This window comes from Moschus berezovskii, chromosome X (genome assembly GCF_049115385.1).
Source record: "Moschus berezovskii isolate FMDL1 chromosome X, NW_MosBer_1.0, whole genome shotgun sequence".
NCBI classification, from domain to species: Eukaryota; Metazoa; Chordata; class Mammalia; order Artiodactyla; family Moschidae; genus Moschus; species Moschus berezovskii.
The window spans coordinates 10,111,752-10,125,859 of NC_142488.1; the positions used below are offsets into that span (position 1 = coordinate 10,111,752).

General features: G+C 48.0%; 1 protein-coding gene across 1 annotated transcript; it reads left to right on the plus strand.

Annotated features, from left to right (window-relative positions):
* Positions 1 to 372: 372 nt before the first annotated feature.
* On the plus strand, positions 373 to 10,244 carry HCCS (holocytochrome c synthase). Its single transcript, XM_055393574.2, has 7 exons — positions 373 to 521; positions 1,318 to 1,467; positions 3,833 to 3,984; positions 4,750 to 4,898; positions 5,660 to 5,779; positions 7,892 to 7,978; positions 8,763 to 10,244. The coding sequence occupies exons 2-7, from the start codon at positions 1,350 to 1,352 to the stop codon at positions 8,959 to 8,961; spliced, it is 825 nt and encodes a 274-aa protein (XP_055249549.1). The 5' UTR covers positions 373 to 521; positions 1,318 to 1,349; the 3' UTR covers positions 8,962 to 10,244.
* Positions 10,245 to 14,108: the final 3,864 nt, after the last annotated feature.

Here is a 14,108-nt window from a genome sequence, read left to right on the forward strand (position 1 = left end):
CTGCGGAGCCGAGAACTTCTGTTCATTTCTGGATCTCCAGATTAGGCCACAGCTCTGCATACCTACTGATGTTTCTTGAGTCATTACTATAATTAAAACTGACGGGATACAATTTAAAAGGTAGAAATTTGAAAACTCTTCCAATGCAACGCCTCCGCAGCTTAAAGCGCCCCGCCCTAGGGCAAGTCTCCGTTCTAGCCGAAAGGTCTCTCTTGGCTCCGCCAGGAGGGGCGGGGCCAGAGAGGGGCTTTGCCTTTATAGGCCGAGGAGGACAGGAGGGGCGGGGCCTACCCCATTGTGATGGACAGAAACCCTCCCCCTTCAGCCGGTGCGCCCGCCTCCCACGCGCCCGGAAGTCCTGCCTTCGGAAGAGGAAGTAGCGGCGTGAGCGCGAGCCGGCGGTGACCCGGGCAACAGCGGTGACCGAACGAGGGAGGGGAAGGTGGTGGCGGCGGCTTGCTGCCACTCCGCGCCCGAGTTGGCGGTTAGAGGCGGGACCGGCAGCCGGGTACAGGAGTCAGGTGCGGAGGGGCAGGCTGGCTGAAGCAGAGGCCGGGGGCGGTGTCTGGGGTCCCGGGACTCGACGGTGCCACGCGCGGGGACCGTGCGAGGAAGACTGCGGTCGCGCTGTGCCCTCCGCTGACCTTTCCTTCCTTTCTCTCGCCTCTCTTCTGCGCCACACTCTTCCCAGACCCTCGCCTACCCCTAGTGCCGCTGGTCTAGTCTGGACTCGGTGGGCTTCGTCTCTGATCGGATCACCACCTCGGGACCCTCTTCCCCCCAACCCCGGGCCTGCAGCCCCCTCGCTATGACATGATTTCTCAGGAACCGCCTCACTTCACCCCCCCCAAGTCCGCACACCCTTAGAAACGTCCCCCCAAAGGTGTAGGTTTCACACTAGTATGTCCCAAAGGGGGTGATCTGTTAAAGCTGGCCCTCATCAAAGTGGAGGGCGAAGTGGAGCCCCTGCCCAGTACATTTCTATAAAGGTGACAAGAAGGAAAAACAAGGGTTGGCCAGATAAAGAATACTAAGGGAGTAGTGGGAACCCCGGGCCTACAGCCCCCTCGCTATGACATGGTTTCTCAGGGACCACCTTACTTCACCCCTCAAAGGTGTAGATATCACACTAGTATGTCCCAAAGGGGGTGATCTGTTAAAGCTGTCTCTCATCAAAGTGGAGCCCTTGCCCAGTACATTTCTATAAAGGTGACAAGAAGGAAAAACAAGGGTTGGCCAGATTAAGAATACTAAGGGAGTAGTGGGAACCCAGGCATCAAAGCATTCATCTCTCTGGTTTGGCCTGTGTGAATTTAGAATTGCTTGGATTCAACACTGCGAGTCCCACCATGGGCTTGTCTACATCTACCCCTGCTGCTTCGGTTCAGACCTCTACCCTTGCTGCTTCAGATCATCAGACAGCAGCCCCAACGTCTGGATGCCCAATGCATGAAGGGAAAGTGAAAGGTAATGGACCGTTTATCTAGAAGCTAAAAAGAGAATTCTCAAAAAGAGCTCTGAGGAGGCGGTATAGCATGCTGGTGAGGCGCCTAAGGCCTGGGAGTGGGGTGACCTGCGTTTGGTCCTTTTGTTGTTACTTTCAAGGTATGTGACTGTAGACAAGTTACTTCTGTAAGTCTCGACCATCATCGCCTATAAGCTGAGGATATAGTATTGCCCAGGGTTATGGCCATGACTGAGATCGTGCGTAAGTGAGGAGGGATTGCTCCATACATCAGCCCCCACTCCAACAATTTGCCATTGTCTACTTTAGCGGGTTTTTAAGCTGGGGAAGCAAGCCCTCCTCAGCCCAGAGGACACTTGGCAGTGCCTGGAGGCCTTTCTGCACGTCCTAGCTCAGAGGGGAGGGTGCATCTAATGAGGAGAAGACAGGAATGCTGCTGAATATCCTACAGTGTACAGTGCAGACCCTGCGACAGTCACCTGGCCCCAGATGTCGAGAGTGCCCAGGCTGAGCAGCTTGGGTCTAGATCATGTTGTCTTTATCCAGACAGCTTTACTCCTCCCTCTGTAGGATTACACTCTCTGTGAAAAATAAGTCATTGCCTGATGGACTTGCTGCTCATTTTTTTAGGTGCAAAGGTGAGACTTGAAATGCTTTCCTTTTTCATTGGGTCACCTGCCGCTTTAGATTGTCTTTGTAAAAGTATGGCCTGAATTCAACATGTGTGACTTCTTGTTTCCAGACATGAGGGCAGGAAGCAGTGTTAATGTGCTTACCTAGTGCTGATGCTTCCTGTGTTACAGCTGTTCATTCCTTCAATCGGCCCACAAGAATTTCCTCCCTGCCCACCCTGTGCCAAGCACTGAGTGGTTCTGTTTTTTTTTTTTTTTCCCACCGAGAGAACAGCAGTATCCAAAACAGACAAAAATCCTTTGCCTAGTGGGGTTTACATTCTCATCCTCAAAATCCTGCATGGTACGTGCCCCACCCCCACCCCCTTGTTTCATATAGTTAAGGAAACTTACAAGTCACACAGCTAGTAAGTGGCAAAACCAGCAAAAATTCTGGGGCCTTGCATAAGGACCAGTCCAGTGCTCTTCCAGGGTTTCTCCTTACAGGCAGAATGGAGGCAGGCTTGGACGAAGCAAGTGTGTGTCTGTTCTGAGCATCCCCAGAAAGTCACATAGCCCTGTCTAGGGTCTGATTTCATTTGCTGTGTTCCTAGGAGAGCTGTCAGTCAGATGAATTTGCATTAGGAAAGAAGGTGGGTATCTGTAGGAGACTGAAGGGGCTGCTGGTTCTCTGATATGAGGAACGTAAACAGGATTTTCTTTCCAGTACCAGTTGGGACCAGTGTGCCAGAAGGGACTGGCGAGGAGAGGGGGTGGAACAAGTCTCCTTCCACCCCTCAGTAGACAGCTCTGCAGGGTCCTCACAGAGGAAAGGAAGTAAACGGAAATTTGTCTTTTGCATGTAGGGCTCCCAGAGTTCAGTGTCTCCTTGGTGTTCACTGCTGCTGCCCAAGATAAGGGTTCCTTTACACCAGCTGGGTCTTCCTGGGCTCTTCCCTTGCCCACCTGCCTCCTGTGTCTACACTGCCTTTCCGGCCCGCACACTTGTTTCCAGCGGCACCCGGGATCCCTAGGCATTGACTCCCCTGCCCGCTGCTGTTCTCGAAGTGGCATTTGGATCCCATGTGGACTAGGGGACATTTTCTTTAGTGGGTGCCTTTGCTTGATGAACTTGCTATCTCCTGACAGTGAATTGAACCTCGGCCAAGTGGTCTTCTTTTAATCCTGAAGCAGGGAACAAGCACAGCAGCATCATGAATTTTCTCCATGAGCCTTTTGGACAGCTCCTCTGCTCATTTTTACCTCCTGTTCCCAGTCCCTGAGAGAAGACATCCATAATGAAAGCCTGGCCTCCTGTGCCCTGGTGGGAGTTGGGTCTTGTCTGGAACTGGGGAATAGAAAAGTCAGGGAGACCCATTCACGGGGGGCCCTGCCCGCAGAGGTACCTCTGTAACAGCTCATAGCAACTCCCTGCTCCGTTTCCTAAACCCCTGCTGTGGGTAGTACCTACTCTTGCCAATGCTGAGACTCGGGGGTTTATTTTTCTTGGGGGAGTAACACAATAGGAGAATGGGTACCCATTTCTCTTCCAAGGGGAAAGTTAATTGATGGAGCCTCTTCCTGGTCTGTAGGGTGTTGGATTGTCAGCCAGCTTAGCTCTTGGTATGACCAGTAGAGTCCTGCCTTGGTCTGTGCTGGTGATCCCTGGTCAGACATTCGACTTTGCGGGGCCCAGATTGAGAGCCAGATGTGCTGCCTTTGTGGTGACAGTGTTTTCACCCTTGATCTGTTTCAGGCTGTCCAGTGAGTGCCGAGCCATCGGACTCAACCTGTGGGAGCAAAACAAACTCTGTGCCTGCACACCAGGAGCGCGCCTACGAGTACGTGCAGTGTCCCATCACCGGCGCCAAGGCCGGGAATAAGGAGAACCTGGATCCTTCTAACCTGGTAACCCTCGACCAGCCCCTCTGCGGAGAAGTTTTTAATGTAGGGATGCTCTTACAGGCTGCTAGGATTGATCCTCTGTCCTTTTAAAATGGAGAAGTCTGGTATTCCATCCATAGAGAAAATCTAGACTGTGTCACTAAGCGTAGTTTCAGAGAGCACCTAGGAAAGCGGTGGGCTATCCCCAAGCGCCGAAGCAGGCTGAGCTGGAATCAGCCACGCCAGAGGATGTTGCTTAGCAGGTAGAGTATTAGGTGGGCAGGAGATCTGTTAGGAGCATGGTTAGAGTTCAGAAAGGTGTTGCTGGTTTGGGGAAACACCATAGGCACACTGCAAGATTGGGGTGCCCCTTAAGGGACAGCTGGGTGCCAGCCTTGTGTGGCTGCCAGTGACAGAATGCCATCGAGAAAGTGGTGGTATTCTGGTTTGTATACATACGAATACACACACACATTTATCGCCCCATCTTTTCCAGAAATGTGTAGTAGTGCCTTCCCATCATGGTATTAGTTTTTACCTTCTAATCCTTGAGAAAGAGATCAAATGTTTGACTGTAGCGTGTATTTACCATTTATGTGAAGTCAACAAGGAAAAGAGCTTCTGCACTCTGACTCTTCACAACTGAGAGGCCCGAAACTGACGTTGCTGGTTTCATGAGGCAACTGGTCTGTGTATGTGTGATGCCTTGCTTTCCAGGAAGTGATTATGTTGCTTGTTTCTACTTTGTATTTCCAACCTTTTTTTTTTTAACCCACTTATTTTACATAGATGCCACCACCTAATCAGACACCAGCCCCCGACCAGCCGTTTCCACTATCTACTGTGAGAGAGGAATCATCTATTCCGAGGGCAGATTCAGATAAAAAGTGGGTTTATCCTTCTGAACAGATGTTCTGGAATGCGATGTTAAGGAAAGGGTGAGTGAATGAGCATAAATTCCTAAGGCTATAAATTTGCTTGTGAATCTAACCTTTTTAACATTTAATTCTTAGATGAATCTAATCTAAGAATTAAATGTTAGAGGTTTTATCCCCAAAGTGTACAGAAAATTTTATACTAACCAACTGATTTTTCAGATTTAACCAGAATATAAGTGCAGTGTATTAGGATTCTTCAGAGAAACAGAACTAATAAGTTGTATATATCTTGCTATATGTATAGAGAGATTTATGGTAAGGAACTCACTCATAGTTACAAAGGTGGAGAAGTCCAACAATCGGCTCGGTAGGCTGGAGACCCAGGAGAGTCTATATTTCAGTTCAAGTCCAAAGGCAGGAAGAGAAACCAATGTCCCTGTTGGAAAGGAGGCAGGCAGAAGGAGTTCCCTCTTGCAGAGGCTCCGCCTTTTTGTTCTGTTTCAGCTTTTAGAGCTGGACCCTCTCTGCCCATTTAAATGTTAATCTCATCTAGAATAATGTTTGACCAAATATCTGGGTGCCCCGGCCCAATCGAGCTGACACATAAAACTAACCCATCACAGCCAGTAAGTTTTTTTAAGTACCACTGCTACAGAAAATACTTAGAAAAAGTGAATTTGTGATACTAATTGAAAAAGTGTCACTTGAAAAATCGAGGGATCCTTGATATTTGGGTAAATCGGATTTTTGGTGACACAGTGAAATGAATACATGGCGTTCGCAGTAATGTTTGTCAAGTTTTACCAAATGTTCTTTCCTAGGTGGAAATGGAAGGATGAGGATATTAGTCAGAAAGACATGTATAATATCATTAGGATTCACAACCAGAATAACGAGCAAGCTTGGAAGGAGATTTTGAAATGGGAAGCCCTTCACGCTGAGTAAGTATGTTCGAGATCTTGAAAAACCATTCTTCCAGCATCTTCTTAATTTCATAGCTGCTTTCTATGAAAGAAATACAGAAGAGTTTCAGTCCAACACTGTGCTATTCTATTAAAACATTTTAGGTAGCGGGCCTGTCTCAGTGACTTGCATGACTGCCCCGCTCAAACATGTACAATGCCAACTATTTAAGTATGCTCCTGGGTTCAATGAGTCCCCAGTGCAGAAAGGACAGAGCAGGGATGGCTGGTCTCTGCTCCCTGATGTGTGGGGTCCCAGCCACCAAGACTTAGTGCTCAGGGGTAGCTGGGCAGCCATAGGCTGGAAGCCTTCGAAGGCCCCATTTACTCCCTTGGTAAGCAATACCGTGCCAGCTCAGGACGCCTGCCCATGGCCTCTAAATGTGGCTGCTTTGGCTTCTTCACACCATGGTGACTAAGTTCCCCCAGCTAGAGTTACAGAAAGCTCCAGGGACACTGCATCTCCTGTGATGACCAAGCCTGGCAAGTTCCATGGTGTCACATGCCTGCCCATATGCAAGGGGAGGGCCCGTAGACCCCAGTTCTCAACAGGAGGAGCATCATAGTCCACTCCAGGCAGAGCACAGGGGCGAGAAACTCTAAAACACTCTGCCCCAAGGGAGCCGGGAAAGATTTTGTTCATACAGCAGCATGTATTGAATCCCCATCAGGAGTTAGCATCAAGAGGCATCTTTGCACATGATCATTTTTCTTGGGGAGATGGGGCTTTCCTGGTGGCTCAGATGGTAAAAAATCTGCCTGCAATGCAGAAGACCCAGGTTTGATTCCTGGGTCAGGAAGATCCCCTGGAGAAGGGAATGGCAACTCACTCCAGTATTCTTGCCTGGAGAATGCCATGGTCAGAGGAGACTGGTAGGTTGCAGTCCACGGGGTTGCAAAGTTGGACACGACTGAGAAACTACACACTTTTTCTCTGGGAGACTAGCTAAATGCAGTTGTGAGTTAATGGCGATGGGCCATCAGTCTGTTCAGAGCCATGGTCCTCACGTTTGAACTGCCTCAGCATCATCTAGGGGTTTGTTGCAATAACTGAGCATTGGACCCCGCCCCCAGGATTCTTGATTCAGTCAGTCTGGGGTGAGCATTTCCAGAATGGTGCCCGCTTGAGGGCTCCACCTGGAGAAGGGTAGGGGGTGGGGCGTGTCTCTACGGAGCCAGACGTCATGGTTGGTGGCTCATGTTTTTAATTCATGGCAAAACGTGATTAACTTCTTGGACAAAATCCACTTAATGTGGAGACTTAGGCTGTAAGTGTGCTGTTGTTAAAGCGGAGAATGAACGGGGCTTGGCTAGCCCTTAGCTGGGGGCCCATCACTCGTGCGGTGCTTTGCTCCATCCCAGTTCACTAGAGAGACCTGTCTAGGCCAAAGCCTGTCTTTACAGTGACAGCAACTGCCAAGACAAGTAGCCTCTTGTATTCTCCACTCCCCCTGCAGGGGACAGTGCTGTGTGCCTCATGCCAGATGACCAGGAGACCCACCCCCCCAATCCTGGGCCCCTGTGAGCTTGGGGTTGGGGCTGGCAGGGCACCCAGAAAGTTCAAACCCAGGGTCTGCCCAGAAAGGGAGCAGATGGTCTCAACCTTGCCCCTCCCCCCATCAGCTTGAGGACAGTTATTTAAAGGGATGGTCCGACACTGGTTACATTAGTTCCTAGGGAGGGCAGCGGTTTCCTCTCTTCATGAAGGTTGCTCATTGCTTTCAGACAAGAGAGGAGTATAGGATTTTCTTACATTCATCTGGAAAAAACCCCAACTGCTCTTCGTGCAAGAGGAGAGTTGATACCTGACACCTGACTCTCTTTTTCCTGAGAGTACACCATGTGACCAGGCCCTGACCCCGGACTCCTGCCAACAGCAGCACAGGGAGTGGCACACACTTGATCCAGAAGTTAAAGCACAGCATATTTTTTAAGCAGATAGGGGTATTTCTGTGAGGTTTTTCAAAGTTACCTTTCTCTAATATTATGTAAAATGTATACAGAGAAATGTGTGTCATGGAGAAACTGCAACATTCTGTTTTTCAAGGGAAAGAGAGTTCTCTTAATAGATACTTCTTTGGGGATTTCTAGTGAGTGTCCTTGTGGTCCATCCCTGATCCGGTTTGGAGGCAAAGCGAAGGAGTATTCGCCACGGGCAAGAATTCGCTCCTGGATGGGGTGAGTGTCTGCAGAAATGTTCTGTTCCTGAGGTCACGGTCTACTTGCTCTTGGCATTAAAACCAGGCCATCGAAGAACTGCAGTGCCATCTTGCGAAACATGCTTCACTTTCAGCTGCAGACTTCCTGTGCTCCCTCCAGGTGGCGCTGGCAGGCAGCTCAGGGTTACTTCCTGTCTACTTCTCATAGGGTTGCCGGGAGTCATCTCTGTTCTTGCACTGCCCCCTCGCCTCCCACACTCCCACTCTGTCCATCTGTGCATTCCACGCTCCCTGTTGTCGTGGGATTCACAGCTCCCACCTGCTTCCCTGGTGGCTCAGCTGGTAAAGAATCCGCCTGCAATGCGGGAGGCCTGAGTTTGATCTCTGGGTGGGGAACATCCCCTGGAGAAGGGAAACGCTACCCACTCCAGTATTCTGGCCTGGAGAATTCTATGGACTGTATAGTCCATGGGGTCACAAAGAGTCAGACATGACTGAGTGACTTTCACTTTCACCTGCATTTCTTCAGGTGCTGAGCTGACTCCCCAGCCTGGCTGTGCTTCTTGCCATTGACTTCTTCCCTTGTAGCGGATGAGCTGTCCGCTGATGGGGGCGCCTCCCACTTTGCAGCCCTACCTTCCTGCAGCACTGTGGACCATGCTCATCGGAGTCTCACCTCTCATCCGAGGTGGACCCCAAGAGCCAGCCTCCCCATGCACTGCCCTGCTGGCTTTCTCACCGCCTAAACCCCAGCTCGGCATCCCACAGGCGTGGTAACCCCCGCCAGCATGTTGTCATTCCAGGTACGAGCTGCCTTTCGACAGGCATGACTGGATCATCAACCGTTGTGGGACAGAAGTGAGATATGTCATTGACTACTACGACGGCGGTGAGGTCAACCAAGACTACCAGTTCACCATCCTGGATGTGCGGCCCGCGCTGGATTCGCTGTCAGCCGTGTGGGACCGGATGAAGGTGGCCTGGTGGCGCTGGACTTCCTAAGCTCCGCTTCGTCAGAGATGAGAAAATAGAAACAATTTTTTTCCTGAGAAGTACATTAAACTATTTTCCCCAAACTGAATTGCGCTCCTGATGTGACAGGGATTTCCAGTGGATCATCCTACCTTCCATGCCACTTAGCAAAGGGCACTCGGCACGCACGCTTCTGAGTTCCGTTTGTACCTTGCAGTTGACGGCACATCATTTTAAGTTTTCTTCCCATGTAGAGAAGTGGGAGGTCCTGAGTTTTTCCTTTAACTGCAGTATTGTCTGTGTATTTGATCGAAAAAGTCTGAACTTCTGAAAACGACCTTTGCTGAAAATATGAAGAGAGCTGCTCTTTTCCCTCCCTGTTTTAAATACTGATGCATAGACCTGAAAGCCCACAGGATGTTCAGCTTTGACCTGGTCCAATATTTTATTTAAAAGTGTTCTGTTAGGCTTTTTATACAAGTTACCAGCATTTCTCAAGTCCATCAAATATAGTAGTGACCCCTGAAGAAAATACAACCACACACTGGCAGTGTACTCAGCCAGCCTGAGGTGTGTGTCTTGCTCTCCAGATTCTTGCTGTTATTTTTTTTCAGACTGGACCTTGATCCAGAATAATTTCAACTCCCCTATGACTTGATGGCACACATGTGTTGGGAGTATGTGTCTTAACTTTTTAAGTATTTTCTTTTTAATTCCCATTGTTCTGACATGTAACTGTTCCATGTAAGCAGGCTTCACTGTTCTGGCATTTGACAACTTAATTCCATTCTGGAGTTCATCCCTTCCCCTGCCTGAAACCTTCCTCTTGTCCACCTCGCCTGAACCTTGAAGGTCTGACTGAAGTCACAACGCTAGGGATGGTCCTGCTCTAAAACACGGTATTTTATCCATTGCTAGAATTCACAAGGAGAATATTTTTCCCAGATGTAGAACGGTTGCATCAACTCGCTCTCTGTTCATATCTGTTTTTAAGGGATTTCTAAGTTTGCCACTGAAATTCTTTGTATCTGTCACCAACACACTGGTTGCTCAACTTACAACAGCATAATACGACTGTTGGTTGGTTGTGTTTTAAGTGTTTATAGTAATAACTCATTTATCCTGAATACTGTGGAGTTAAGTTAGTATGTGAACTTAGCAGTCTGGAGTGATTCATTTGGTATGAATTTCTTTGGTGTGTCTGTGTGGAGTTTTAAAAATCCAACAACCGTAAACTTCTACGTTTCAAAATATTTATGTATTTTCAAAGAAAATAAAGCTGATGATTAACAGGTTTTGAGAATCTATTAAGAATAATTTTCTACTTCATCAGACAGAAATAATCGTTACAGAAATGACAGCTATAGTCTTTCTGCTGGAGGTTGGCATTTTCGTCACTGAGCACGTATTTCTCACCCACTGAGGAAAGGAGTTACTGTTGGCATGTTTTTTGATCCTAAATGCCATTGAGTAAGTTCAGGTTAAGGCATTATTATGAGAAACCAAGTGTTGCATCTGGAAACTGAAAATTGAGCCACAGGCAGGGAATCACCCCTTTTTAAAGGATTCTAATATTTCTTGAGAAAAACCACCTCTAAAATAAACTCATGTGAACCTGATGACGAGATCACGTTTATACACCCTCCACTTGGGGAGAGAAAACTACAGCCTATTGGACATAAGAGCTGCCTGGTGTCTAAATTATACTTGATCAGATCCAGGGATCAATACTCTGTTCTGATAGGAGGTTTCATTTATAACTTGAAATCATTTTGGATATTCTCCAGGCTTTTAAGCTACATCTTTCCTCATAGGCTATTCAAGATTAGAACAACGTACTGCGCCTGAGGCTAAGGATTAGCAAATAAGGTGAGGGTGCCAACTGGGACTGCAGATGAAAATGCAGAGTATTCCTAGTAGTGCCCTAACTCCTACCCTCTCATGAAATGTTTATGACGTTCTGCGTCCTATCTGGAACACAAAAAGGCAAAAGGTCCAGCGCCCCCTGCAGGGGACTCATAACCTTAGGGAGGACAGTATAAATGCAGTGCTGATTAAAATGAGTTGTGTTAATCCATGGGTTAAATGCAAATTCACTTTTTTAAAAATGAATATACAGTTAACCAATATTTTAATGAGACACCAGTGCGGTGTGTTTTCCATCAGCTACTCCTCCTTAACTGAAGAGGTTCACCTTTCACGCCTCACCTCTGCAATAACAATGGGAGTTATGCCATGGGTCATTTTTGTCACCATAGGCTTGAGGCTGTGTGTGGTGATCAAGAATACTTTTTCTTGAAAAGATACCTCCACCACGCCCCACCATGTTCACTGCAGCATTATATTACAACAGCCCAGAACAACCTGTGTCTGCTCATGGATGAGTGGATAAAGAAAATGTCATATATCATGTGTGTGTGTGTGTGTACGTGCATACATGCTAAGTCGCTTCAGTCGTGTCCGACTCTTTGCGACCCTGTGGACTGTAGCCCGCCAGGCTCCTCTCTCTGTCTATGGGATTCTCCAGGCAAGAATACTGGAGTGGGTTGCCATGCCCTCCTCCAGGGGATCTTCCCCAACCAGGAATCAAACCTGGGTCTCCTGCATTGCTGGTGGATTCTGTACCGCTGAGCCATCAGGGCAGCCCCTATGTGTGTGTATATATATATATATATGACACATATGCCTATTATTCAGCCACGATAATAAAATCTTGCCATTTGCAAAAATATTGCAGCACCTTGAGAGCGTTATGCTAAGTGGAGTAAGTCAGAAACAGACAAATCCAATACGATCTCACTTACATGCAGAATCTAAAAAACAGTTCAGTTCAGTTCAGTCGCTCAGTCGTGTCCGACTCTCCGCGACCCCATGAATCACAGCACGCCAGGCCTCCCTGTCCATCACCAACTCCCGGAGTACACTCAAACTCATGTCCACAGAGTCGGTGATGCCATCCAGCCATCTCATTCTCGGTCGTCCCCTTCTCCTCCCGCCCCCAACCTTTCCCAGCATCAGAGTCTTTTCCAGTGAGTCAGCTCGTCGCATGAGGTGGCCAAAGTATTGCAGTTTCAGCTTTAGCATCAGTCCCTCCAATGAACATACAGTACAACTACCCAAAAACCTGAGCTCATAGATTGGTGAGACTGGTGGTTTCCAGAGTGTGGGGGTTGAGGTAGGCAAAATTTGTGAAGGGGACTAAAAGGTTCACATTTCCAGTTATAAAGCAATTAAGGACAAATGTCCAACATGGTGAAAGTATGAAAGTGTTAGTCAGTCGTGTCCGACTCTTTGTGACCCTATGGACTGTAGCCCTCCAAACTTCTCTGTCCATGGGATTCTCCAGGCAAGAATACCGGAGTGGGTTGCCATGCCCTTCTTCGGGGGATCTTCGTGATTTAAGGATCAAACCTGTGTCTCCTGCACTGCAGGCAGATTCTTTACCGTCTGAGCCACTAGGGAAGCCTAATATTACATGGCAATTAAAGCTCAATTTTTTAAAAAAAGGAAAAACAAACCCATGTCCTGGGGGCAGACGTCTCAGTCCTTCACTTGGTATGTAATCTTAATATCTCTGGGCCTTAGCTTTCTTGGCCATAAAAAGAATAAAAGAACTGAGTGGTTTTGTTTGTTTGGGCTGCTATTACAAATACCGTCAACTGGGTAGCTTATAAACAACAGAAATTCATCACTCACCATTCCAGAGGTCAGAAAGTGCCAGAGTAAGGCACTGGAAGATTCCGTGTCTGTAAGGAGGACCCGCTCCCCCGTTCACAGATGGCGTCTTTGGGCTTGTTCTCGTGAAAGGGGAGAGCGTGGGGGTCTCTTACAGGCTGATAATCCTGTTCCTGAGGCTCCACCCTCTTGACCTAATCTCCTCCCAAATCACCTGAACCCACTCGGAGCCCACAGCCTGGAAAGGCTTAATGAACATCAGCTGTGCCTGGTCATTCACGAGGAAAAGGCGAGGCTAGGAATCAAAGAACTGAGAAACAGTACCCACCGCTTGCCTTGCTTCTCCCAAGACAAGTCTGTCTAGAGAGGGAGCAGAAGGGTCTCCTTTTGATTTTGGTTACTCGTAAGAATTATCTTGCTCTAAAGGAGCCCACGGAGAAGGCAATAGCGAGCCACTCCAGTACTCTTGCCTAGAAAATCCCATGGATGGAGGAGCCTGGTAGGCTGCAGTCCGTGGGGTCACTAAGGGTCGGACACGACTGAGCGACTTCACTTTCACTTTTCACTTTCACACATTGGAGAAGGAAATGGCAACCCACTCCAGTGTTCTTGCCTGGAGAATCCCGGGGACGGGGGACCCTGGTGGGCTTCTGTCTATGGGGTCACGCAGAGTCGGACACGACTGAAGTGACGCAGCAGCAGCAGCAGCAGCAAAGGAGCCCATGTTCTTTAAAATCACTAAAGGGAAAAAAGATGGGTAGCAGTCTTTGACCTTTTAAAAACCAGAAACATGACAGGATGACATTTGGTTTAGTACTATGCCAGATCTGCTTGACAAAACTAAAGATTATAATTAGGCTGTTGTGCTTCCTAACCTGAGATGTAGCTCATTGTGTCCTCAGGATCACAAAGGTGTCCCCTCCATGGAAACTTCAAATGTGCGTGCCTGCTCAGTCCTGTCTGATTTGATTCTTTGCGATCCCACAGACTGTAGCCCACTAGGCTCCTCTGTTTATGAATTTTTTCCAGGCAGGAATACTGGCCTGGGTTGCCATTTCCTCCTCCAGAGGATCTTCCCGACCTGGGGATCAAACTGACACCTCCTGTGTCTCCTGCATTGGCAGGCAGATTCTTTACCACTCAGTCATCTGGGAAATCCAACTTAATATGTCTCCAGATTAAAAACATTACAAGGTTATATTTACTGCAAGTAAAAGGTATGCAAAATCAACTCAAAAGCAATGCATCACGTGGAAAGTATTCTAATATTTTTTTCTGAAATCACAGCAGGTATTGAAAAGTAAAGTTCCTAAGTTTATTTGGGGGGAGCCTACATCTATTGGGGCAATGAAGCTTATGTTTACAATTAGCTTTTACTTCGTGCTTTAACACATACATTGTCACATGTGACAAGGCCTGCACAAACTTCGTATGGAGTGGTATAACACAGCAATTGTGAGAAACGGTTTCACAGTAACAGTTGAGTGGAGTCCTGATGGATG

Bases quoted from the DNA above. Each gene is read 5' to 3' on its own strand.
- HCCS (XM_055393574.2), top strand. From the start codon at position 1,350: ATGGGCTTGTCTACATCTACCCCTGCTGCTTCGGTTCAGACCTCTACC. The intron at 1,468-3,832 runs GTAATGGACCGT...GATCTGTTTCAG, and splicing joins GCATGAAGGGAAAGTGAAAG to GCTGTCCAGTGAGTGCCGAG. The intron at 3,985-4,749 runs GTAACCCTCGAC...TATTTTACATAG, and splicing joins ACCTGGATCCTTCTAACCTG to ATGCCACCACCTAATCAGAC.